Below are 27,420 nucleotides of genomic sequence, written 5' to 3'. Positions count from 1 at the left end.
GTAAAAAACATGCAGACGCAAACACATATATAACCGCTCTAGTGTACGTTCTTCTTTTTCTTATTCCTCCTTTCCTTTCCGCCTGAACCGCTGTTTTCTCAATCAATAAAAGGTAAAGATCAAATTATTATAACAAATTAATGTTCATTTTAGTAACTTAGTGAAATCATACTCAAATTTGCTCTTAGAAAATATCAAAGTTAGAAGTTATATTGTATTCATTCTTTGGCATTTCGGTTTTATTGCAAAAAAGCCATTTTTTTTTAAGAAACAGGTATTTATCCTCTTATAAGTCTGCTAAATATTTTAATATTTATGTAAAATAAGACATTGTCCATGTCGATAATGTCTGCAAAGGTGATTATGAATATAAAGGAAATTAAGTAAGAATTTTCATGGAGGGAAAAAATCTACTAGACTATACATATTGCATCTCTTACCGTCCATATTCCAAGTCTTCTAAAATAAAATGTTCATACTGAAAAAGTGGAACTGGTAGTTTCATCAGCTATGTTGCTTGTGTCTTCAAATTTTGGCTTTGCTGAAAATACCTTGAATACAGACTTAGCCCTGTCATAGGACACACCAGGTTCAAGACTACTGTCGTACAGCGAACCCCTGTCCTTTTTTCCTTCTTTTTTTCTTTCACTTGTAGATGCATAGTGATTTAAAGTTTTAAGAAGTATTATATGGGTTTAAAAAAAAAAAAAAAGCCTTCATTTCTGTCAGATATACGAACGAAAATTTTAGAATAAGTTTCGCAAAACGAAAAACGTATTCTGAATGGCTTGGCTTAATGGAACATCCCAACCAGTTTGGTCAGCAGTCTACACCATTAATAGGTTTTCGATTTCCGCAATAAAATTATCAGGTTTACAATAACCATAGTATTAAGTAATGTTAGCACTTTTCACTTCACTAAGAACTTTTTTTAGTATTATTTAAAGCAAAAAAAGTTGACTAAGAACGTTTTGTTTTTAACAACCGTAACCAAAGTAGTACGAGGTAAAATTAGCCTGCAGTTTAGTGAGGATGGCGTATCGAACGCCATCCTCACTAAATTCACCAATTTTAATATTTTAGTATGTCATGTAACAGGTTTATGCGTCTTCTCACTGGAAGCAACAACAGTTACCTTACTTTGAATTTTTTATGCTATTATTAACAACAATAAAATAAAATTAATCGTTATAAAATGTTCATAATTCACAGCGCAACGCCAAAAACGCAGAGATGTAACGAGCAACGACGACGTAAACAAACAGTTCAAGAAAACTGCAGATCGGTTGAACTGCTAAAACCGTCTTATGAGCGAATGCGTCATATAAATATGCAAAGCGTTGTATGAGCAGATCGTCGTAAGACAGACATTACTGTACTTGGGGAAAAATGTATGCCAGTAAACTGTTACGTAATGTTCTGATGTATTATTTTTTATTGTAACGGGATATTTGGTTAGAAAACATATTTTGTCAGTAATCGCAAAGATTTGGAAATTTGTGATTAATATATTATATTTTCTAAATATTTCGTTAATTCATTTATTATCTTCTTAGTGGGTAGCATGAGCGTCCATTTTCGATGTCACTCATGTATTGGGTTCTTGGTCTCCCTCTACTAGGTCTTCTGTCCATCATTCCCCCAATCAAATCTGTAGACCAATCCGAGTGTCTTAGTAGTATCCTATCATGTTATTACTCCTTTTTTCTAACGTACGGGTATTTGTCTTTTTTCTTTTGTCTTTCTTAATACCTCTTCATTTGTAGCTCTTTCTGTCCATGAGATCTTTTACATTCGGCATCAACAACACATTTCGAATGCCAAACCTTGATTTGTCTCATAGCATACTCTTTGATATTAGTATTCTTTTCTTGTTAAATGTGCTATTCTTATTCTTACATGTCTTCCGCTTTTCCCATCTGATGTTATTAGCCTCCTAGGTAGGTAAATTCTTTTACTTGCATTATTTTCCCTTCGAGTGAGATATTTATAATTTGCTCTCCATTCTTGGTCCATTTTTTTTTTACTTTTTTTTTCTCATTGATTTTCATTTTGTATCTTTCATTAAGAAGTTGATTCATCTTTGCAAGCGATTCTTTCCGTTTTCTGCAATTAAGGCTATCTCGTTTGCAAATCGTATTCTATTATAAAGCCTTTTTTTCCACTACTGAGTTTTTTAAATTCCTTCATAGACTCTTCGATGTAAATATTAAAAATGTAGTAGTGAGAGAACACACCTTTGATCAGCGCCTTTTCTTATTTTAACTTCTTTCCCTTGTTTTCCCATGACTGCGGTTTGAATTTTACGAGCTGTATATCAACTCGTATATAGTCGATAAATTAGTCTTCTGTCATTGTAATCTATCTTCAGATTTCTTAGGACTTTGAATATGTATTCCAATCAGTGTTGTCAAAAACGATTTCTATATCGATGAATACTATGGTGTGGGTTGTTTATTCCAAGTGCTTGTTCTAAGATCATTCGTAGATTTAGTATAGCTTCTTTTGTCTTATTTCTTCTGAATCCAAACTGGTCATCGTAGATGTTCTTAAAAATTTCTTTCGTTACGCCATTGATAAGTCTAGTTAGGATTTTAAGACTGTGAGGTAACAGACTCAACATGCGGTGATCCGCGTGTGATTGTGCTTAGACTTTCTTTTTGGAAATGTTTTGCTCAAAATCTTTTGGAATTTTCCAGTCGTGTACATTTGACGGATCATTTTAAACAGATCACTTTTATGCTTCTTCGCCTAATGCTTGTAAAATTTCTCCTAGGATTTGGTCTATTCTTGGTACTTTAGACTGGTTCAGCTTTTTAAGAGCATTGTCAAATTCTGACATTAAGAAAGATGGTCCTTTCTCATCCTGCGCTACTGGCATTTCATCCTATAGGAGCGATTTATGTAACTTTTCTCATTTATACACTATAAATTATAGTGTATAATGTTTATACAATATACTCTATAGAGGATATATCTCTATATATAGCATATAGGGATATATGCTCTTTCAGTGGTACCTTTACCCCGTATATTTGTTGAATCCATTTTTTCTTTTTTTTTGCTTTCTTGGTTTTTCTGTTTATTATTAATTCATTGTTATATATCATATCACTTATTTTATATATATATATATATATATATATATATATATATATATATATATATATATATATCATATCACTTATTTTATATATATATATATATATATATATATATATATATATATATATATAATATCATTTATTCAAAATAATATAATTCACTTGATCTAATTTAATTTTAATTAATTTCACAGGAAATGAATTATTTCATGCTTACAGCTGGACTTCTTCTTTTATGTGCAGTGAGGTTAGTAAATTTGCTTTAAACAGTGCATTTGTAGTGCCAAATAGAATACTTTATTTTACTGACTAAAGATTTGGTGGCGTATCTCTCTTTTTACTGTGATGACCATTGGCGCACCCGGGGAGGGGGCCAAGGGGCCCTGCCCCCCCCCCCCAAGGAAAAAACATTAGAAAAATTTCCAAAAATCTTTTCCTAATTAAAATCCATTTTTTTTAAAAAATTATGTTGTGTCGTGTCTTCTATTTCTATGTTACTTATGAATTAGCGGTCACATAAGGTGGGAATACCTTATAGTGCTCGGGAATCCTCGCCGCTGTGAACGCAAGGCGAACGAAGTAGTGCTCGGGCGCTACTTCGTTTGCCCGAGGCGGGCCAGAGGAGATCACGGGTATCATGTATTGGCGATCACTGCAGATGCTCAGTCATAGCTCGTATGCAATGCGTAGTGTGTATTCTCAAATCGTCTACTCCAGTGCTTCCCAAACTGTGGGCCGCGGCCACCTTGAGGGGGAGTAGGTTTTGTTGGGGGTATGTGAAATAAAACATTTAATTTGTTTTTATGAATGTTATTAAGTCTTAGATTGCTTTTTATCTTAAAAGAAACGTATTTAATTTTTATTTATTTTTTATATTTTAATGGAAAAAAATTACACATTGGTGTGCGGGTTTACAAATTTTGCTTCCTGCGTATTTCGGCGCTTAATGAATATTAGTAAATATATTCTTATTCATGTAAGTTTCATTTCAAAGCAGAAAACTAAGAATTGCAGTTTTAAATATTTCACCGGATACTGACTTTTTTTGTAGCAGTACTGAAACATCCATCACAATAAATTGTTATTAAACTCTTTTATGTTCTTAATTCTTTCTTTATTACTAATCGTTTTACGTTTCATGTGTTTGTACTGCAAATGTAGAATAACAATATGTCTATCTATATAAAAATCTGAGATAATATGGCATGTCAATTGTGTATGTAAGATGCTAAAATGTAATATTTGTATTTGATTTTTGCAATATTCGCTGTGTATGTTTTGTATTGAATATAAATATTATAATAATATAAGTCTACATTACGATTTTGTTTTCGAGGGGAGCTGTGAAATATTTTAATTTTTCAAGAGGGGCCCTGACATCCAGAAGTTTGGGAAGCACTGGTCTACTCAACTCGCCCCCCCCCAAGATTAAATCTTGAGTACTCTTCCCCCTCCAAGATTGAGTGCGCCACATTACTTTACCGCAACTGTAGGATGATAAAAACCGTAGAAACTACAAAATACAGTAAGAATGATCATATGATAGGATAGGATTTAATTTCAAGAAGCAACTATTTTTCACATCAAATTGAACTTGCGAAATCGCAGCACGGAACTTTTTTTTGCAGAGAATCTCTTATTTTCACCCGATGTTTTTCTTTGTTGGCATTATACAAAGATATCACGAATAAAACTCCTTTCTCTCCAGGAAATAATGGCAATGATTTTTCAAGAAGTAATTTTGAACCGTGATATTTTTTGGGAATGAAGAAAGATAAATCCATACTACACAAGTAAACTCTCTCTCTTTCTCGAGATTCAGAGGTGAAGTCTGGACAACTTCTGAGCCAGAGTCCATAGTTGGAGAATCAAATAGCATGCAACGAAATTTTTGTGTTAATGAGTGTACCTAAACACGCAATGAATGACTAGGAAAAAAATAATTGACGACCAACCGCAAAAGGTAGTTCATAATACGATAGTTCGTATTATGAACTACCTTTTTGCGGTTGGATAGTTCGATGGGGCGTACGCCCCACGTTGAGAAACACTGGCCTAACCGAACTAAAATGAAAACATTGGGCCCTTTCTCCGAGGACACCTCCGTAGGTCTCCACGGCTGATTTCGACTAATATATAATTATTGTTTACACTCCCATAAGAATTTCAGTCCGATCCGACAAAACTAGTGGTGGCGTTTTTAGGAGGAGACTATGCTTTTTGCCGACACTTTTACAGGTAACAACTGACTTCATCCAGATGGAATATATCTGTTTATAACATCACTAAAGACCCTCTGAAAATTTCAATTAAATTGGACTAAAGTGAAGGAGATTGTAGTAGACGAGAAGCCACGTTCTACGCAGACACCTATTGATCAAACGTTTAAACGCTTTTGTTTGAAATATATGTGACCACTAAAGCAAGCTAAATTCGGTCCATTATTTATGCACCCATGAGCATTCCAGCCCAACGAACAAACAACAAAGAGCAACTAGAGGTGCAGTAGCGCACTCAGAATTTAATCTTGGGGGGGGGGGGGTTGAGTAGACGATTTGAGAATACACACTACGCATCGCATACAACCTACGACTGAGCATCTGCAATGTTCGTCAATACATGATACCCGTGATCTCTCTGGTCCGGCTCGGGCAAATGAAGTAACGCTCGGTCCGCTGAGCACTACTTCGTTCGTTCGCCTTGTTCACAGCGGCCGTGATTCCCGTGAGCTATAGGGTATTCCCACCTTATGTGACCGCTAATTGATAATTAGTATAGAAATAGAAAACACGACACAACATAAATAAAAAAAATGAATTTTAATTAGCAAAAGATTTTTGGAAATTTTTCTAGTGTTTTTTTTCCTTAGTCTTTGCGGGGGTGCCAGGGTCGCTTGGCCACCTCCCCTCTGGGTGCGCCACTGTGGAGGTGAGTCGCATCAATCGGAGACATTCGACAAGTTACATTGCTAACCAATTTCCACGAAATCTGTAATATAGCTATTTCTTAGTTGCTAAATATCTCCTGAGGAATTCAGCGTAAGTGAATTAAAATAAAGGAGGAGGATGGATCAGTGGCGTAGCTAGGGGGTCGGAGGGATGGTCCACCCCGGGCGGCACTTTTCACATGAAACAATTTTTTATTTTAATTTTTTAGTGTTTTAATTTATTTCCCTATATGTCGTTTTGACTTTTCGTAGTATTTTTTTGTGTGTATTGAGAGGGGCGACAAACTCAGGAACCGCCAGGCGACAAAAGCTCTAGCTACGCCACGGGGATGGCTTCAACGAAGGCATTGTTATTGGAGTAACCCTCTCATCAGACACCTAAGATATTATCATATAGCAGTTTTCTTGTTTTCAGAAATTTGTTTTTCCTTATGCTGTTTAAAATCGCATGATAATTTCTACTCAACTGGACCAAATGGAGAGCGGGCTATAAAGGGAAAAAAAAAAAAAATCGCAGAACAAACATTTAATGACGTACTTTTGCGGTTACAGACAAAAGTGTAATAACGTATGAAAGATTCTCATCCCAAGTACCAGTTCCGTATGGCAATGTTTCCACCTTCGAGCTTCACATAATCTGCCCACATATTCAGCAGCGTTACAGCTCGTGATGTTAATTTGATTCGAAAACGTTGTTCTGATATTGTGAATATCTAATTGACTATTTGATATCGTATTTGTTTTCACTTAAGTATATAATTAAGAGGCTGATAACTAACACGTTGCTCGTTTAACAAATTATTTTTGTATAAAGGATTGAAATGTAACAGAACATTGATTTCAATTCTAAGCATTGCATGAATACGCACGGATTTCTCAGTCAATTGTAATGTAGCTAACATACGAATCTTAAGTTTCTTACGAGCAGCTACTATAGACATTGGTGTTCAGACTAATCGGCGAATATCCTCTATCAAAGTCCAATTTAAAAATAAAAAAAAAGTTTAATTAATTCACTATGAAAACGAAACTCTGTGATGAGTCAATGATTAACATTATAATAATATAAATCATAATAAGAGCTTTTCTGTTATATTCATGACAGAAGTAATTTTAGGAGCATTTCACAAAATGCGTTAAGCGAATAATGTTACTTTGTCTATTCATCTGGATGTCGTATACATCGTTCAGATAGTGATTCGCAAAATTGCGCAGCTATAAATAGCTGCACAGATTCTGAAGAAATTAGAAATTCATATTCAGATCACTAGTAAAATTGTTGAGCTATTTCAATGAAACCCAATAACTTTAATTAACTAAATCATGCGAAATAATGTAAAGTACCGTATTTGCCAGCCTATAAGACGCACCCTCTTTTGTGTACACATTTTTTAGGAAAAAACTTTAGCACTGAATATTATAATAAATTTACAGTATTTCAGATATAAAGTAATAAGTAGGTCTACTTTCAGATTCTGATGTAGAAGAGGTTTCAAGTGTCTCTTCATTTAGCTCTGGAGATGAATTTCTGGGCTAAATGAAGAGACACTTGAAACCACTTCTAAATTAGAATCTGAGTTCTCATACAACAAATTGTCCTCTGTACCATCCAGTGCATTACTGATGGCGTAACCTCAAAATCAGAAGACTGCATCCACTTCTCCTTCATAAATCCCTTAAATGGTTTATTAATACAGACATCTAAAGGTTGAAGCTGACTAATTAGACATTCTGGAATTACAGCTAACTGAGTTTTCAATTCCTTGAGTTTATTTTTAACATCTTCTGTTCTGCGAGAACGAAACTGATCCCACACCAGCATGGCAGGCCACAGAAAAGAGGGACTTTCAGTCCCGCTTTTCTGTGGTCTAAAATCCAAGTATGCAGTTCTGAACATTTTGCAGTTCCACTTCGTAGGTTATATTTACTGTGAGTTGCTTTTTTTAGATCCTCTTCCTGATTCCGCCACGTTCTTATCATTTTATCAGTTGGGGATGGCTCGAAATGTCTCTGCAGCCCTGTTTCCATGTTTTTTAGCATACGCAATCACATGTAGCTTGTATGCAATATTGTAGCAATGCCGACGTTTTTCAGCTATAATTTTCCAAGAAATTTAGATATCAATTAACAGCAGATCTGATTTAAACAGCTGCGATAGTCGATGACAGGGCATGCGCATCCATTGAACTCTACGTAACTGGAATGCTCTCATACACCGCAAGGAAGCAAGAAAGAAATCGCGTAACTCTGAATAGAGAAAATTTCCAGAAATGAAAGTCGGCGTATAAGACGCACCCTCTTTTTCACACCACTTTTCAAAGGGAAAAAAGTGCGTCTTATATGTAGGCAAATAAGGTATATTGTGCACTGCTGGGAGGCAGTGTAGCAATGAAAGTATGAAATTACTACAAAAATGACTGCATTCTGTCTCTCATGCGCGCGACTGACATCATTTTGATGCTGTGTTCAGTCAAAACACAATGTAAACATAAACAAAATAAGCCATGGTGGTGAGTGACATTTTCGCAGTAAATACGTAACTTAGTTTTAATGTTGATGCCATGAAGCGCATGCGCGACAAGACCAGAAAGAAAACAATTTTGACATGAAACTTACTTTTTTCGTGTGCCACAAAATTATATTTATTATTTTTTTATTTTTTTCATTTCTTCACTCTTCCATTCCTTTAATACAATCACGAAATCTTTGTTGCGCAGGCCAAATAATATTCATATAAGCTTCCTGATCTTCACTATAAATGCATATTATCTAATTTATATATATATATATTTTTTCCTCAGCACACTGGCCTTGGATTGTCCAGAATGTGATAGATCCACATGCCCATATCTTGACAAAGCTAAATGTAGACGAGGTGTTACTACTGATGTATGTGCATGCTGTGATGTTTGCTATAAGGTAATTATTTTTCTAATCAGTTAATGACTATTGCAATGGTAGGATTTGGAGGGAATAAAACAAGTGACGAAAGCATTAAAAAAGTAGTTGGAGTTTATAATTTAATTAAGTATAATTAACAAGTATAATTGTATTAAACTACGTTATTAAGTATATAACTTAAATAATTAGGTTCAACCTTTGCTATTGTCCTACCATTATGAACCAAATTTAACAAAGAATTAACGTAAGGAATAAGCAAAGATAAGAAAAAAATTTCCCAAGGAGGGAAAATATCCAGATACTTTTCCCGACTGACAGATCGCACATCACTGCCCAGCATAGCTATACGTGAATCTCAGGTATATGTTTAAGGCTGCGAGCTCTCTTCCGAATCTCGGATATGTTCTGATAAGCTGGAGAGCGGATACGCTCTCCAGCCAAAAGACTGGGGTTCGAATCCTACCGTGGGCATGGATGTTTGTGGTTGTCTGTGAAAATAGTGGTAGTGGTGATGGTCGGCGGTAGATGGCGCTGGTATAGATGATGACTGTAGTTGAAGTTAATGGAGTGGTGGAAACGAAGAGCTGTAGAGCAGGCGCCCTCCCTCGATAAGTCTTTGGACTCCCTGGAGGTGTTATATAATAATAATAATAAATGAGGTTCAAGATAGAGGGCTAATAAAAGATAAGTAGACTCCTGGATGGGGGAAAGGCAAAACTAATCCTTGGTTTAGCAAATAAAGGAAATTCTTATTTTAGTAAACAGTTTTAAATGGGTAATACTACATTTATGCAAAACTTTGGATATTTTTATGGGATTTATTTTACCGTTAGTGAGGACTAAAGAATTTTAATCATCGCTTAATGTAAAATCAGTTTTTTTTCCTCCAAGAATTTGACGATTCTGTTAAGTAGGACTACCAACAGAATCAACTATCTTAAAAGACAACCTGATTTCTGAAATCTTGTAAGACCATTCTGGATAAGCTAGCATAATGTCCTGTGTGACTATCGTTTTGATGTTCAATGAGTTTATTAAGTTCGTTGAGCTATTTGACGGAATCCTTGTAAAAGAACATTTCATTTTTCTTCTTTATGCGTTGTAATCCATGACTAAAGTAATGACCTTTTCCCGCTCTGATAATAATTATTATTTTTCTATTTTAAGGAACAAAGAGCTTTCACTATAGCATCAATTATGTTTAATCTAAATGTGTCTGAATCGTAATAAAAGGCGTTAACAATTTCTATGCACAACTTCCATACATGCCACTAAAAAAAAAAATGACTAATGATCCATGACCATGAGAAAGTACATTTAGTTCATCCTTTATTAAAGCACTATTAGAGAAAGGAAGAACGGGCTTTTTTTTTTTTTTCCTTTTCTTTTTTGTTGTTGTTATGAAGCGAACTCTCCACAGTACAGAACGTTTTTGGATACAGTCGCCTTAAATTAATTTACTGAAAGTAAGATTTATTATTGCGTTATTTAAAGAAAATAATAATATAATGATGTCATTTGCCTACCATTGGCAGGTAACTTAATTTTCAGTCTTTTCAAGGAAAAAGTCATTAGAAATATGAAATTCAAAATTATGTAAAGAATATGGAATAAGAATAATAAAATTCTGGAATAAATTGGGAATAAAATTATAATATGAAAATAATACAAGATAAAAATATAGCGAATGTCACCAGATAAGAAATAAAATATAAGAATAATATAGTGAATATGATCAAACTAGGAATAAAGAGAATATATAGAACCAGAATATATATTATATTACCACATACATACATATATATAAAATGTTGGTGTACAATTTAAAATAATGTTAAAGAATGAACCTGTCCACCTCCGGTTTCACACGGAAGTGGACAGGTTCGACCTGACTGGCCAGGTCATCAACCCAGTAGGCCGTGGATTCGAATTCTACCGTGGGAATGGATGTTTTGTGAATATTTGTAGATGACAGATGAACTGATGCCTAATGTAAGAAACTCCCAGCTTATTCGGGTGGTGGTGGTGAAAATTCCATGTTTGGTCTCTAAATCACTTCCGGATTATATAACCTTTAGCCCCCACTCACGATACTAATGTGAATAGGTTTCAACCTTTTGTGGATTAGTTTAACATAATAACTTTGGTATGGTGGCTTTACCGAAATGTAACCCAAACTTCAGTTTAAAACTGGGTTTACTAGTTACATAACATATACTGCATCTTTAAACATGTACAAATAAATTGTTATTTTCTATAATAAAGAAAGAATAAGCTTATACATTTCGAATGAAATACCGTATCACAATAATAGTATCATCGTATTGGTTCTGTCTTTCATCCACCCTTATATTTGCTAGCTGTTGGTTGACCCCACATTCAAACATAAAGAAAATTATTATACTGCGCCACTCTATGTTTGAATTCACACAATTATTGTGAAGGAATCGAGCATCAAATAGCACAACAACAACATGAACTTGCTATAGGCAAATTTTTTTTTTTTATATACATGGGGTTTTCCGCAAGATTCATATTTCAATGAGCGATGCAATAAAACTGAAATTAGGCAAGCATAAGAATGAAGTTAAACATGATATTTAATTCTCTCACAAAATTATTCTTACATAAGAAACAAGAACTCTATTAGGATCAATACAATTAGAAAATAATTTATGCTTTCTACAAAGAATTTAGATTATACTCAGCTGAGTGTGTCATTTACTGCTAGAACTTATAAGGCTTTCACAATTCTCATCCGTGGATTTCAACTTAGATTCACTTTAAACAACATCAATATTCAGCAAAACACTTAAAATTTAATTCCTTTTAGTCTCATAGAATAATCATAAACTTCAATTTTTATCAAACACTTAGCTGGCATCATCAGTATCTATCAGAGGATTAAAATAGTTTTTAAAAGACTCAGTCTTGAATTTACATATACATTGTGAGATAATACATTCAAACACGAACTATTTCTTCAATGAAGTTTCTCACATTGGTTTCACAAGGAAAATGTTTTATAATATCACTCATTCAAGCTTGACTAGCTGGCTCCAGCAACACGAAATTTGACCGAGTCTCCGGACACAAGCAACACTATCACACGTTAGTTATAGAATAGATATTCTTACCGGTATGATCATCATAGCTTGCACATTATGGAAAACTCCTACAACACTTCTAGGCACTCGATAATCTTCCACTATAGGCAACACAAACCTTATAGTATCCCTGAGTTCAATAACTTATTTGTTAAGACTGGAAAATGTATTATCTTGCTCGTAATAACTTATCTTACGATAAATCTCGATCATATTATTATCCTTTCACTCGGGTAAATTCCTTTACAAGGTGACAGGAAACTATAAATAAATATGAGTTCGAAGTAAGATTCATTAAAATCGGAACAAGTTTCCAAATCTTTGTTACGTCATACGATCCCAGGTTAGATCACATCTCACGACCTTCCCACACTCTCTCCAATTTCCTTCTGGTTCCTTCATCCAATTTTTCATAAATCCTCTTTCTTTTTTCCGCCCCAACTTTTTTTTTTCTTCGCTCGTTCAGTTTACAGCGAAATTCCCACGTGATTGTTGTACAGTTCCCAAGGCTAAGGCACGCGCTATCTCGAAATAACTTATTTTTCTGACAGCAGCCAATCAAATCATATTAGCATAGTCCCTTAGAAACACTTTCAATAACAACAAATAAAATGCATATATTACAGTTCACTTAGGATACATTTATTACAACTTATATAAAGAATTTATACAAGATAAAATAACTAAAAAAAATTACAATTATTATTTCAATGAACAAATAACAGTAAGTGTTTAAATTGCAATTTACTTAGGAGCAAAATTAGCTCAGAACATGCAATTCATGTTAAATCATGAATGAAGTATTAATAATAATAAAATTCTTCATTCACAATTTAACAAAATAAATCTTTATTTTCTATAATAAAGAAAGAATAAGCTTATACATTATGAATGAAATACAGTATCACAATAATAGTATCATCGTATTGGTTCCCTTGCATATCGGATACTGCGCTAATCCAGATATTGTACTGTGTTATAATAGAGGAAAGACTTCTTTCTTTTATTTAAGTTATAAAAGACGGCGAAAGAATCCAAAAATTGTGAGATGATTTCGACGTATTTGCCTCTATTGTGGTATTCTTTAAATTCATCCTTGACTGGCTGGTATTTTTACGACAAGACATCCAATTGTTATGCGTGTAACCCTCGAGTTCCATTTTCGATCGAAATACTAAACGATTACGCACTATCCAAAGTATATTTGAATTTAATTAGGTCTTAATAAAGATCTAAAGTTTTTTAGAGCATCAGTTAATAAAATTCGGCTTCTCAGATTAACACATTTATTCCTCTGTACTCGAAGCACTTTGAACAACCCGTTATATTCTCTGGCTGTTCTAAGGTTTGTCTGTTTGTGGAATGTTTACAGGATTATGGGATGGGTTGTAGGATTATTTCCAGGGGGAATAAACTTACAGCTTCGGCATGAGAACTCTTCGTTGAAAAAAGCATTTTTATTTCATATAAATGTTCCTCACTTCGTTGTCTAAAATTGAACGCAAAGAATGCACGTCGCATTTTCCTGAGTGCGCTATAGAGTTAACTTCCTCTTTAGCAAATTAGGTCATGCATTATTTCTCATTTCACTAATTACTCGGCTTTACATGGTATCTATGAAGTCACCAATATCAGACGATAAAGATTTTGATGCAAAAGATAGGAAGGGATTCCTATTGAAATGTCTGCAGGTCGATGAAAACAGAAGGAAATATGCAGTTACCAAACCAATAAATAAATGTTAAATAATTGGAATAGGAGAAAGGTAAACCTGCGTATCCAATGTGAAAAGAAGTACGTTTTGTTTCCTACCGTCTCATAGCTGCAAAATATTGGATTAAAGTTCTGATTATAATTAAGTTTATTAGGTTGGAATTTTAAGCTTTGTTTCAACAGATTTATAAATATATATTATCATCATCATACGTATCAAGGATTTAGGCCTAGTATGGCCTGTTCCGGCCTTAGAAGTCATCGTTTAAGAGGACGTCCTGTTTTCTTTTTCCTCATGGCTTGTACTTTAAGGCTTGTTTTGGTAATCTTTGTTTTCATTCTTTGAACGTGTTCCATCCATCTATGTTTATATTTTTTAATTTTTTCAATTACTGGTTCTTGGTTTAATTCTTTCATAATATCTTCGTTTCTTTTGTGATCAAATAGGGTATACTTTGCAGTTTTTCTCATAAACTTCATTTCTGCTGTTGTTAATATTTGTTTGTCTTTTTGTTTTATTGTCCAGATTGCGCTTCCATACATTAAGACCGGTAGGGATAATGTATTGTATACTTTTAGCCTGGTTTGTTTTTGAACTAGGTTTGGTTTAAATATAGAGTTAATTACTCCTGTTATTTTTAAATATTTTGCAATTTTTATGTTTATATCTTTTTCATTTTCATAAGTGATCATACATCCTAGGTAGTTAAATGAATTCACCTGTTCTAAGATCTTGTTATCTAATACTATTTTAGTTCTTGCTGGATCTTGTCCTTTAAAGGCCATAGTTTTTGAATTTTCCGTTGATATTATCATACCATAATCTTTGGCTATCTCATTTAGATTTAAAATAGCTTTCTGTAAGTTATCTTCAGAATTTGTAATTATTATTTGGTCGTCTGCAAAGAGGAGAGTGTTTAAGTTAACTGTAGGTGAAAGTTTAATTCCTTGATGTAAATTTTTACTCCATTTTATTATTATTTCATTTAAGTAGATATTAAAAAGAGTTGCTGAGAGGGGACATCCCTGTCGGACCCCTTGGTTTATCTCTCTTGTATATGATAGCTCATGATTTAATTTTATTTGTATTTGATTATTTTCATATATATACTTGTGACAGCTTTTAGGATATTATTTGGTATTTGTCTTTCTTTTAATATGTTAAATAATATGTTTCTTTTAACTTTGTCAAATGCTTTTTCAAAGTCAATAAATGCAATATATGTTTCTCAATTGTATTCTCTTCTTTTCTCTATTATTAATTTTAGGCAGAAGGCTGGGTTCATACATGATCGTCCTTTTCTAAATCCATTTTGTACCTCTAGAATAAAGTTTTCGGAATATTTCATTAGTTTGTTATTTAAGCTTCTGCTGTATATTTTGTAACATGAATTTAGTATACTGATACCTCTATAGTTTTTAGGGTCATCTCTATTACCTTTCTTAAAGATAGGAATCACAATTGCTTTTTTCCATTCTATTGAGGGGATACCAGTTGAGTAAATTTTATTTAAAAATAATAAGAGTCTTCCTTTGAATCTTGTTCCTGCGTATTTATATAGTTCTGAACCTAGCTTATCTTCTCCAGGTGATTTTCTGTTTCTTGTTTCTTTCAGGCTGATTTCTAATTCTTCTTCAGTTATTTCCTTTTCATTTTCGTTAATTGTTTGCCAGTTTTAAAATATTTGTCTGTCCACAGTTCTGTGTAGTAATTTAGAAATTCTTCTAATTTCAATTCAGTGTTTAATTTTATGTTTTCTTTGGTATCTGCATTTAGGTGTTTCAAAATCTTATATACATTGGGTCTTATTTTATATAAATCATGTTCTAAATTAGAAACAAATGTATTCCATGATTCTGTCTTTTTCTGGCTTCTCTTTTAGCTATGGCTCTTATTCTTTTATATTCTATTTCATCTTCTAATCTTTTACTGCTTAACCATTTGTGATAGGCTTCTTTTTTCTTTTTGATTATTTCTTTGATTGTATCATCCCAGATCTTCAGTGTTTTTCTTTTATTGAATTTTTTGGTCTTTCCTAAGCTTTCATTTGCTGCTGCATTTAGTATCGTTTTTATATTAAGCCATTCTATTTCTATTTCTTCATTTTGTTTTATTTTATCTAGATACTGGTTAATTCTTTGTTCATATAGCCATTGTACATTTGTGTCATTCAATAGTCTAGTTTTATAAACAAATGTTTCAATTTTTCTTTCTGTTCTTGTTACTTGTAGCCATTTAGGTGGTAATCTTAATTTTATTTTAACAAGGAAGTGGTCACTGCTTATTTCATATCCTCTGTGAACTCTAACATCTAGTGAAAATTTTGATGTCTTTTCATTTAATATGAAATAATCTAATATTGATTTCCATCCTCTTGCTGCCCAAGTATATTTATGTATGCCTTTATGTTTATAGAAGGAATTCATTATTTTTAGGGTATTATAAACTACAAAGTCAATCAATTTTTTACCATTTCTGTTTAGAGTGTGTTCTCCATGTATTCCTATATTATTATTAATTTTCGTGTTTCCAATTCTTGCATTTAAGTCTCCTGCTAAAATTATGTAATCATTTTTATTTATTTTATTATATATGTTTTGTAGCTGATTATAAAAATCAATATTATCCTGTTCTCTTCCTTCTTCTGGGGCATATAAACCAATTATTGTTAAATAGCCTCTATCTATTTTTATTCTAGCTTCTATTATTCTTTCATTCCATAATTTATAATGTTTTAACTGTTTTGAAAGGGAGTTATGAATCCAAATCATGACTCTTGCTTGTGCTCTTTGGTTTCTGTCGACTCCACTGTATATCACATTAAAATTTTCAGTTCTCATAGTTCCTTTTAATTTCTTTTTTGTTTCATTGATTACTGCTATTTTAAAATTTCTTTCATTTAATAACTGGTCTAATTCTATTTCTTTATATGCTATTCCTCTTACATTCCAGTTTGCTATGTGTATTATATTTTGTCGTTTCCATTTTCGTTTTCCCTTTTCCATTCCAGGGTCGTTTCCCATAGATTCAATACGATTATCTTTTTCTGTCAGCTTACAAGTATGGTTATGTTCTCCATGTCAGGGGACTAGCCTGACAATGGAATAGTTCAGTGGTAGGGCTGCTACCTTAATGCTTCTGAACTCGCCTTCTTCCGAATTTAAACCCATAGGAGGAATAGGGTATATTGAAGGGGAAAGGGTAGATTATAGAAGAAATATAGTAAGGTTTATAGAGAGGACATAGTTGTAAGGCCAGAAATGGAAAGACCCCATGGCCCTCGAGTACTCTAATAGCACAAGGGTCAAAGTAAGAAGAGTTGGCTGATAAGGCCTTATAGGAAAGATTAAAGTAAGTGGGTCTTCCTCAAAGTAGAAGGAGAGGATAGATCCAGCTAGGGGTCCATGGGAGTGCCGCTTCCCTTACAATCAAGATGATGGCCCTGTTGGTCCACGAGTCCTTATTCAGTATATTCGGTATTCGGACCACCCCACCATATATATATATATATATATATATATATATATATATATATATATATATATACGCACGCACGCGCATGTACACCCACACACATGGTGGGCTCCCCTATCCGCCACCCAGGGGACGCGCTCTCTAGGGGTTACAGGGTCCCCTGAGAGAAATATATATATATTGATTATGATTATGAAAAAAAAAATATATTATGATTTTAAATATTATCTTCAAACTATCTGTATCTTGAAAATGGGTGTGCAGACATCACAACTTCGAGAATACGGATTTATTTTTCTTTTATTATTATTCAAAGAAGTAAGACTTGTATTGGGAAATTTCTTTTTTAAAACGTGCTACGTTTCTTGTTCAGCAAAGATGGAGCCTTAAAATAGGTTGAAGTCCTACTATATGCTTATTAAGCTTATAATACTACAATTACCTAAATTCCTTCCTAAAATAAAGACTATCGCGTAAAAGAATAAAGTGCAATTTACATAAGCAGCGTGTATTGGGATGTAACGCTGTTCATGATAGAAAATTAATGTTTAACCAGAATTGATAGTTTGGAGGTGAACATGCCGAGATATTATAATGTTAAAGCCGGAAAATTCCTCAAATTCAAAAATTCGGATTTAGTTGATGTTTTTAAGCGTGCTTAATTTTCAAGAAGTGCGTGCAGTTCACTAACATTCATTTCTCGCATGTTTTGCGTTAGTATTCTCTCTCTCTCTCTCTCTCTCTTTCTTTTACGTCCTCCAGGAAGCGTGCAGTTGTGCAATAACAAAAGCATATAATTAAATGTTGTTTAAAAACACAGAGTTAAATTTACAGCACAGCCTTAAATAGCATGGACGATGTGCAACATGTACATGCAACGTTTAAGTGTCTGCGATAGATTCTCAGTACTAAAAGCAGCAAAATTTTAAAATCTGTAAACTTGCTTGGGTACTGGATCGCAAATTTCTGGCGGTTTTATTGTTTAACTGTAACAAATATGCAACGTAACTGTTTTTTTTTTTTTTTTTTTTTTAATAATTTTAACTATTAACTAAGAAATTTAACTATACTCATAGTTAACTTTCATATTTGAAAGTAACGTGTGTGCTCTGTATTTGGCCATTGTCATGTAAGGATATAAGAAAAAATGGTACTCAATGAATTGTATTTTTATTTGCAGAACTTTGGCGAAGAATGCGGAGGTCCATGGAATGTACATGGTCAGTGTGGTCACGGCCTAGTCTGTTTGAAGCCGATTCCACCAAGTGAGAAAGATGATGATGTTGTTTTTGAATTTAATGCAAAGGGAAAATGCGTCATTCCTGTGTAGACAATTTCACAGGAAAAAAATTTACGTTACTTGAATAAAGCATGTTATGTAGTCAACTTAGCTTATTTAACGGTTGCACAACTTCAAACACCACTTCTAATTTGTAATTTTTCAGTTATTTAAGTTCATGAACTTCATAAGGAATGTACATGATGAGTGACCTATTTTGACGTGAACGGACGTATTATTTTAGGCTGTGCGTGATTAGTTTGTTTACAAGGTTTTTCACGAAACGCGCACTGCACTGGCGCAGACAGTTTGTTTCCTACTCTCTCCCCTTCTGCATAAAACATGCAAGAGGTCTAATGCCGACAGGCCCCACTCGCAATAAGGACCAGTGGTGGATTTATGGTTTTATTTAGGGAGGTAGGATTTCAATTTGTAGCTAAGTGATTTCGTGACACTCCTTTTCCCTATCATAGGACAGCTAGTTGTATTTTATTATTTATTATGTGACACCTGCAGGGAGTCTAAAGACTCATCGAGGGAGAATGTGGCAACAACATCGAACGATTGTTCCCCTTCCAACTACTAACTGCGCTCAAATTAGCTTAACTTTTTGCTAGCCATTAGTAGCAGAGGCTCTACCAATCGACTTACCAACCTTTGCTGGCAGACACCTAAAGAGTGTCTACGGGATTTGCTAGTGGACCCTCAAAAGTCCACAGGATTATCTTTAACCTGCTCGGGACACCTGAGCAATCTCTACTCTTTCTCCATCTGTGTCTTAACACATTTCTAAATTATTGTCATGACAAAACTTCTGAATGAGGCCAAATTCGAGGAAGTATACATGGAATTCCTCAGACTAGGAAAGCTGCTGAGTGATAATTGGCCAGGAAAAGTCAAGCTCTTTGACACATCTCCCCCCCCCCCCACACACACACAGCAGTCACAGAGGACAATATGGATGACATAAGTGAAGAGCCAATAACTCTGACGCAATCAGATTTTGCACTCCCCAACTAGGGAAGATGCTACATCCCAAGACAGCAGTTATCATACCTTGGAAACAGATACAGAGTTCCAAATGGTCAAAAAGAAGAGGAAAATCTCCACCAATGTGGAAGAACCCAAAACAACAGAGATAGAAGCACTCAATGGTCCTAAAGAAAAGATACCACCAGTCATATTAAGGGATAAGGAAAAATAGATCCCTGTCTCGACAGCCCTCAGAGAACAAAACATCTCATTCTCATGGGCCAAAAACTCAGATGAGGTAGTTAAAATACAACCCACTACTGTCATGGATTACAGACAGATGACCAGATTTATGGACAATGCTAACGTCCCATATCACACCTTCACTTTACCCAGCAAAAAGAACCTGAAAGTATACTTTCAGCTATCCCACGTAGAACCTACATGGGATAGCTGAAGGACCATTGAAGATGTGAGCACCGATCTCTCTAGACAGGGCCTGTCCCCAGTAAAAGTGAGCAGGATGCTCAGATCTGATAAAAGACCAATGCCTTTGGTGCTGGTGGAAATAAGCAACACACAAAAAGCAGATCTATGAACTGATAGTAGTATGCAGATCTTCGCCGCACTTCAAGCACCTGAAGGCTGCCTTACATAATTTTTGGGCATGTCCAAACCTTTGGCATCTACGACACTGACCAGCAGATCTCTTTTCCTAAGAGGCTCAGTCATGCCCAAAAATTATGTAAGGCAGCCTTCAGGTGCTTGAGGTGCGGCGAGGGACACGAGACCATCACATGCACCAAGCCACGCACAACTCCAGCATGCTGTGCAAACTGCAGAGGACCTCACCCCGCCAACTATAAGTGATGCCTTTACAATCCAAAAAATCGAGGATCAACAAAATTCAATCTTGCTCCTCCACGTAACAACGTTTTAAGCAACCAAACAGGATCGTCCTCCAGTCCGAAACACCTCGCCTTCAACCTCACAGGAAGGAACAACCATGACCAAAACATATGCTGAGGTTCCAAGAACTAAGCTTCCTACATTTCTCGAGCTAGAAAGCTCCAACACAACATCCATTTTAACAGCCTCACTTGCCACCATGCTGCAGGAATTCAGCAAGACATGCCCCTCACCATCTTCCAGAAAGAGATTCCTGCAAGGCACTCAAAACATTATAACAGCCATCTGTCATGAGTAATAAATTTAAACCAAAATCTCTTAAGATAATCGCATGGAATGCAAATGGATTGATGAACAAGGTTTTGGAACTTCAAGAATTTGCAGTGCTGATATCATCTTGATTGGTGAAACACACCTAAGACCAGCTAATAACCCAAAAATCCGTGGATACACTATGTACAGAAACGACAGAATTGGCACAAGAGGTGGAGCACAGCCATATATATTAAGAGTTATTTGAATCATAATACAATAGACAAGCCCCAAACAGTAAACCTGGAGGTGACCGGTGTGGAGGTATATACCTTCAATGCTGGGAGTCTCAAGATCTATGTTGGTTATAACCCTCCGAGCATTCCTCTGCTGACAACAGATCTGGACTCACTCCATACTTGGTCCAAATGACTCCATAATAATAGCAGGAGATCTCAACTCAAAACACACAGCTTGATACAGCTCATCAACTAACACCAAAGGCCACACTTTTCAACTACGTAATGCTCAACTCTGTTGTTGTGGCCGACCCTACCTAGCCCACCCACTTCAGCCCTTCGGGTGGCTCGGATGTACTAGACATTGCCATCTTTAAAAATTTAAGATACCAATTCAAACTGGAATCAGTCAACGAATTATATTCTGACCACATTCCCATAATGCTTAATCTAGGTTCATCAGATCAATTCTCTCCTCTGCACACATTCATACCATGGGACAAGTTAGCCAAGGTTCTTCCCGATCATATTGGTCCGGTGCCCAATATCAGTAAAAAGGAAGAGATTGACACAGCAGTAAATAACTTAACCATACAAATTCAGAAAGCAATAGAATCAGTCAGACAATCCACTGTCTTCCACCCAACCAACCGTATCCCTGAAGAAATCATGGAGCTAATTAGGGCAAAAATTAGAGCCAGAAAGAGATACCACAATACCAGAGCCCCACAAGATAAAACAGTATTGAACAATCTAAACAGGCAAGTCCGGGAAGCTCTTCAAAAACACAGAAACCATCAATGGGAAACCAAATTGGCTAACATCAATACTGAAGATCATCCTGTATGGAAATTCTTAAGAGCAATCCGCACCAAAAAGCAACTCATATCCCCTATACAAACCAAGAAACGGACAGTTCACAAAGATGAAGAGAAAGCCGAAGCATTAGTAGATAACCTAAAATCTCAGTGCAAGCCATCTTATACAAATCTAAATATCAACCTTATGTACAAGATTCATCGTCATGTTAAGACAACCTTAAGACAGAAGACTGTTAACTCCGAACATATCACTCCTACAAATCCGGCAGAAATGATAAATATCATCTCCCATCATCTAAACAGTAAAAAAGCTCCAGGACCGGATGGCATAACTAACAGAATAGTAAAACTATTTCCAAGAAAGGCCATAGTCCATCTCGTCAACATTACAAATGCGATCTTTAGATTCCAGCATTTCCCTACTACACGGGAAACAGCCAACATCATGCCATTGAAGAAGCCAGGAAAAAATCCTCACTTTCCCGAAAGCTACAGACCCATAAGCCTATTGTCCTACCTCGGAAAGGTGACAGAGAAAGTGATCCTCTCAAGATTCCAAGCAGAAACAGATAAGTTAGGAATTTTGCCTAATGAACAGTTCGGCTTCCGTAGAAAAAGGCTGGTAGAAATCATTACTAAAGGTTTTAACTGGAAACTCAATACAGCTGCCATCTTCATCGACGCAGAGAAGGCGTTTAACAAAGTATGGCATCAAGGCCTTTTCTACAAACTGATAAAATTTTACTTGCCAGTCATGTTAATAAAAATAATACATTCTTACCTGAAAGACAGATATATGCAGGTCAGGGTGGGCGAAACGGTTTCGACCAGACGTACCTCAGGGATCTCTTCTGGCACCTCTCCTGTTCTCAATCTATGTAGCGGACATCCCTCTGAACCCAAGAACAACATTCACTGCATTATATGCAGATGATACTGCACTGATGGCAAGATCACTCAGCCCAAAACTGGCAACTAAAAGACTTCAAACCAGCATACATATTTTAGAAAAGTGAATGGTAGACTGGAGGATCCAAGTTAACCCCCAGAAAAACTCAGCTATATTGTTTACTAGAAAGAAAACCCCTACCATGGAGGATATTTATTTATTGGGTGTAAAGATTCTATGGCAGACTGAAGTTAAATATCTTGGAGTGATTCTTGATAGTAAACTCCTATTCAACAAACATATTACATTACCTCAAAGACATCCAAAGTCTTAGCACAGCTCTACCCTATGATCAACAGACAAAGTAAACTGGACACGCAAACAAAAGTAACAATTTACAAGATGGTAATTCGACCGGTCATCACTTACGCATCCCCAGCGTGGAGCCACACCGCGAATTCAAACATTCTAAAACTTCACAGCTTATTCTGTAATCTCTGAATGCTCCTAAGGATGATTCTGGATGCCCCTTGGTTTATAAGAAACACCCAGATCCATAGAGAAGTTAATATCCTTTATGTCTTCCCTTCTCCTAAATCTAGCTGAGAAGTTCTTTACCAAGACAAGTAACCATCCAAACCCGTTAATCAAGGAAGCCTTGGAATATAATGAAGCAGAAAGTTACAAATATAAAAGACCAAAGTCTATCTTAAGTTCAGCTGAACGCAACTAACTTCACTGCCCTCAATGGGCGAGCATATAGCTCACAAACACTCCATTCAAAGTTCTTTCATTACAAAACAAAGGGGAATATGAAAAGCAATTTTGCTTCAGCCATCTAACCAGAAATGTTAATGTTAAAAGGAATATACATGCAGTATTCAGGTATTATTTCATTTGTAGCCAAACCAGTTTTTAGAGGAAGTTGTGATATCGACGAAACAGTATACAAGCAAGTGGATAAAAGAAAGTTCATTAATGAGATATACACCAAAATATTTCGATCCAAAACTCACTGTAAAAAAAAAAAAGGGTAAGATAACAACAATAGACATCAAAAAGATACAAGCCACTTGCTAGAGTGATAAAGCACAGTTAGATATAAGGGGTTGATACATGTGTACGATTAAAAAATGTTATTCTTTAAAATTAATAAGGATCGGAATTTCCCAAATTTTTGGTAAGTATACAGGGACGAATGCTGCTCTTGCAATTCAAGCTTGCTCTTGTTATCATTGATTGAAGTCTGATTAGCAGAATAATAAATTACTGACCATTTAAAACTACATAATTAGAAATTTATGTACATTTAACCATACAAATACAACATTTATTTTACAAACGAGATTCTATCTTTTTCAATTTATCTACTTGAATACAAATTCTACCCTACGGTTCTTCTTTATGAACTGGTCAATAACATCGCCATAAAAAGTTGGTTGTAACTTAATTTTCCCAAGCAACACGCACACTTGTAAAGGCTGACTGAAGCTCAATGGCTATAGCTACTTTCACTGCGTATGGCCTGTGTTTAAGACGACGTGCAGGGAACGGAAATGGCTATACGCGCGCATGAAATCACAATGCTGTAGTGAGGACCTGGAAGCTCCAACAACGGAGCAAGCCAAGGCTTTAACTAGACGAGCAAGCATCGGCCTTCGATACACAACGCAAAGCTCAATTATTGTGGAAATAATTGAGACGTCTTAAGCGCAAGCTTAAGACGTCTTCTGTCTACAAAAATAAAAGTCTAAATGGAATGCTTACAGATGCATGCATTTATTAACAAATAAATATTACTTCTTTCTCAAGTAATGAGCTTGCGCAGCAAGCATAGTAAGCATGGAGAATTCCCCCCCCCCCTCTAAGTATACAGTACAGCCATTCACGTTAGGCCTATGTAGTAAGCGCTTTGCCACTCTCCTTGAACAAGCGCTAAAATTAAAAAGAGCATCAATGTAAAAGATGGGCCTTCTACTAGACGATTCCGAAGTCAGTATAGACTACATACTTCAGCTAGCCTACACTTTTTGTATTTTCTAGCGAATGTAGGGCTGATGTTCTTTCAACCTCTTCTCAACAGATCATCCTGTTTGTCAATGTATGAGAGAAGACAATTACAAGGATCCTGGTAAGCACCTGAAGGGAAAGAGATTGTTTTTCCTTGGTGGAAGGTAATAACATGGAAGAGTTTATTGATAGAAAAGAAAGTAGGCACCAAGTTTATATATATCTACAACTCTCCGTCTCCGCCACTCATTCCAATTACACCGAAAGGCAACTACTACTCCAACGCCATCTACTGCCCACCACCACCACTAGTAATTTCACAGACAATCACAAACATCCATTCCCACGGCAGGATTCGAACCCGCAGTCTTTTGGCTGCAAAAGTGTATACGCTAACCACTTGGCCCAACCCAGACCGGCGGATGAAGGAGAATGCCATTGGTTGATCTATTTGAATTACTCAAACATGTAAATATTGGTACCATCATTAATAAGTCATGTGAGAATGGAAAATGTAAAGGAAAGAATAAATGTGAGTAGAAATACTTTCATTAATGGCAAACGAATTATTAATAATTGATATTTGTGATTATTTGTGTCCTATACTTGCGGTAGAGCGAATAGTATGTGATTCTATTAAGTCTACACATGAATAAGTGAATTTATGATGGCATAATTAAAAAAAAAAATAAACTTATGAGAAGAGGGAAGGAGATTTGTTTGCAAAGCATTAGTAACTAACCAATAATAAACAGCCACTATAGGGAGAGGCCAATCCAATGAACTAATAATGTTGATCAGGTGATTCATATAGGCGTGGCAGGAATGCATGTGGTTTGATGGAGCAGCAAATCACCTCGTAAAATTTGTTGTGCATGTTATGCGTATTTCTTGGGAGTTATTGAGTCTCAGTAAACAAATGAAAATTCGTTTCAATTTTCTTTTGTTTACTGAGACTCAGTATGCATTTTACGCAATAATAGGATACATAATATCCGATCATTATCGGAATTATCCACACTTTCGGGAATCCTACATTCGTTAATTTTTTTTTTTTTTTTTTTTTTGTCAGCGTCTCTTGTCTTGTCAATAATAAATATCTCACATGTGCTAGTATTTTGTTGTAGATGAACAATCTCTTTTAATACACAGAAGTATTTATTTTTATTCAGAAATGGATACATTTTTACTACGTCTGTTGTTTAGAGAGCAGAATAGCATAAAAATGTTATACCGTTAAAAAACTTTCCGACCTCAACAGATGCTATATTGCACAAGCAAGAAAAACAAGTAGCTTTGTAATTACTTTGTTTATCAATCGAACGAATGGAAAATGAATCCTCTCCAGCAGACTATGCTGCATGCATGCGTCAGACACAATAACCAATCGCAGCCACTGGGGGCTATTGTCTCAGTGCTACCTTGCCTCGCCTTCTGGGCTGTTTAAAACCACTGGAACGCTAAGAATTTGACCCGCTGCGTCATCTGTACGTCTGTTCAAAGAGCTTAAAGGTGTGTGTATTTGTAACCGCAAACCCCGGCTATGAACGCGAATGTGATGCAATGTTTCAGCGTCGAAAAGTGTATCTTCAAGAAGTAATTAATTTTAGGAATCACTATATAGTGATTCCTAAAATTATATCACTATATATATAATATTTAAATTAATAGATATAATTAAATTAATAATTATATTAATCGATAAATTAAAGTATTAAAACTTATCCTACAATTAAATGCATTGGACCAATTAAGATGAGTGCTAATGCGCTATGTACTCTTAAAACTTTCATACATCGTTAAATATGCAGTCATACGGTCAAATTGACGTGCATTTTGCAGCACGGGTTGTATAAGCCACACGATAACACACACCCACACTGAATGAGCACGCGATGCCACTGATATATATATATAAGTCTCTACATGCTCTAAATGGTAATCTGTCTCCTTGAGCAAATTACTGGAGGGTAGAGGTGTAGACTCTTCCTGGCACTATCTTCTATTTGCTTATAAATTTTGTTTTTACAGATAAAGAAGCCTAAATGCCTGTCATCTCGAACAGTTTAATTACATCTGGAAAAAACACTTGAAGCAACAATTTAAGGAAACATCAATAAATAAAGATTAAACGTCGAAACTTGCCATATCTGTAGGTTGTAAAAATAAGTTTATTTATTTTTGCCAAGAAATCTGGCGTTTTTTACAAACGGATGGGAGTGGCTAATAAGAGTGCCTAAAAGTCATGACAGAAACTCTGCTAAACAGTAAGTAGAGAGTCAAAGAAAGAAAGAAGCTATTATTATTACTGCAATTAGTATTATATTATTACTATTAATGCTATTAGTATTATATTTAAAGACCTGCAGATTTCTCTCTCTCTCTCTCTCTCTCTAGGAAATAGACAGAGGAGAGATTATTCCGAAAGAAGCAGAAAGAATGACTGAAGAGGATTATTTTTTTTCCCTGTAAATTTGGAGCTCAGTTCTTGAAGGAACAATGAGTACCTATAGCACGTGCTTTAACAAAAAAAAAAAAATCTCGGCTTGTCCAGAGATATGGGTGTTGTTAAAAGTAAAACTGGTAGATTTTTTTTTTTTTTTTTTTCGCAATGAATAAGAGAGGAATGTGTTTTGATAGCACAAAAACTGAATGGTTTGAAGATTAGTATTTAGGATTGCAGAAGTTAATATTCTGGGCGATTACATATATATACATACTAGGGGGGATCCTCCCCCCCCTTGGCGCCTACGGCACCCAACTCCTCGAGTTCCGGGCTGGTAAGCTGGAACTCGAGGAGTA

The 27,420-nt window shown here is 35.2% G+C and overlaps 1 protein-coding gene across 1 annotated transcript; it reads left to right on the top strand.

The window, feature by feature from the left end:
* Nucleotides 1-22: 22 nt before the first annotated feature.
* Nucleotides 23-18,633, top strand: LOC150106297 (venom protein 302-like). Its single transcript, XM_090392329.1, has 4 exons — nucleotides 23-112; nucleotides 3,299-3,351; nucleotides 8,853-8,970; nucleotides 18,428-18,633. Exons 2-4 carry the CDS (start codon nucleotides 3,302-3,304, stop codon nucleotides 18,575-18,577), a joined length of 318 nt encoding a protein of 105 aa, XP_090248455.1. The 5' UTR covers nucleotides 23-112; nucleotides 3,299-3,301; the 3' UTR covers nucleotides 18,578-18,633.
* Nucleotides 18,634-27,420: the final 8,787 nt, after the last annotated feature.

The sequence above is a fragment of the Typopeltis vanoorti genome, chromosome 5 (genome assembly GCF_054136105.1).
Source record: "Typopeltis vanoorti isolate ZY-2024b chromosome 5, IOZ_Tvanoo_1.0, whole genome shotgun sequence".
In the NCBI taxonomy this organism is placed as follows: Eukaryota; Metazoa; Arthropoda; class Arachnida; order Uropygi; family Thelyphonidae; genus Typopeltis; species Typopeltis vanoorti.
This window is presented reverse-complemented; position numbering and strand designations above follow the sequence as displayed.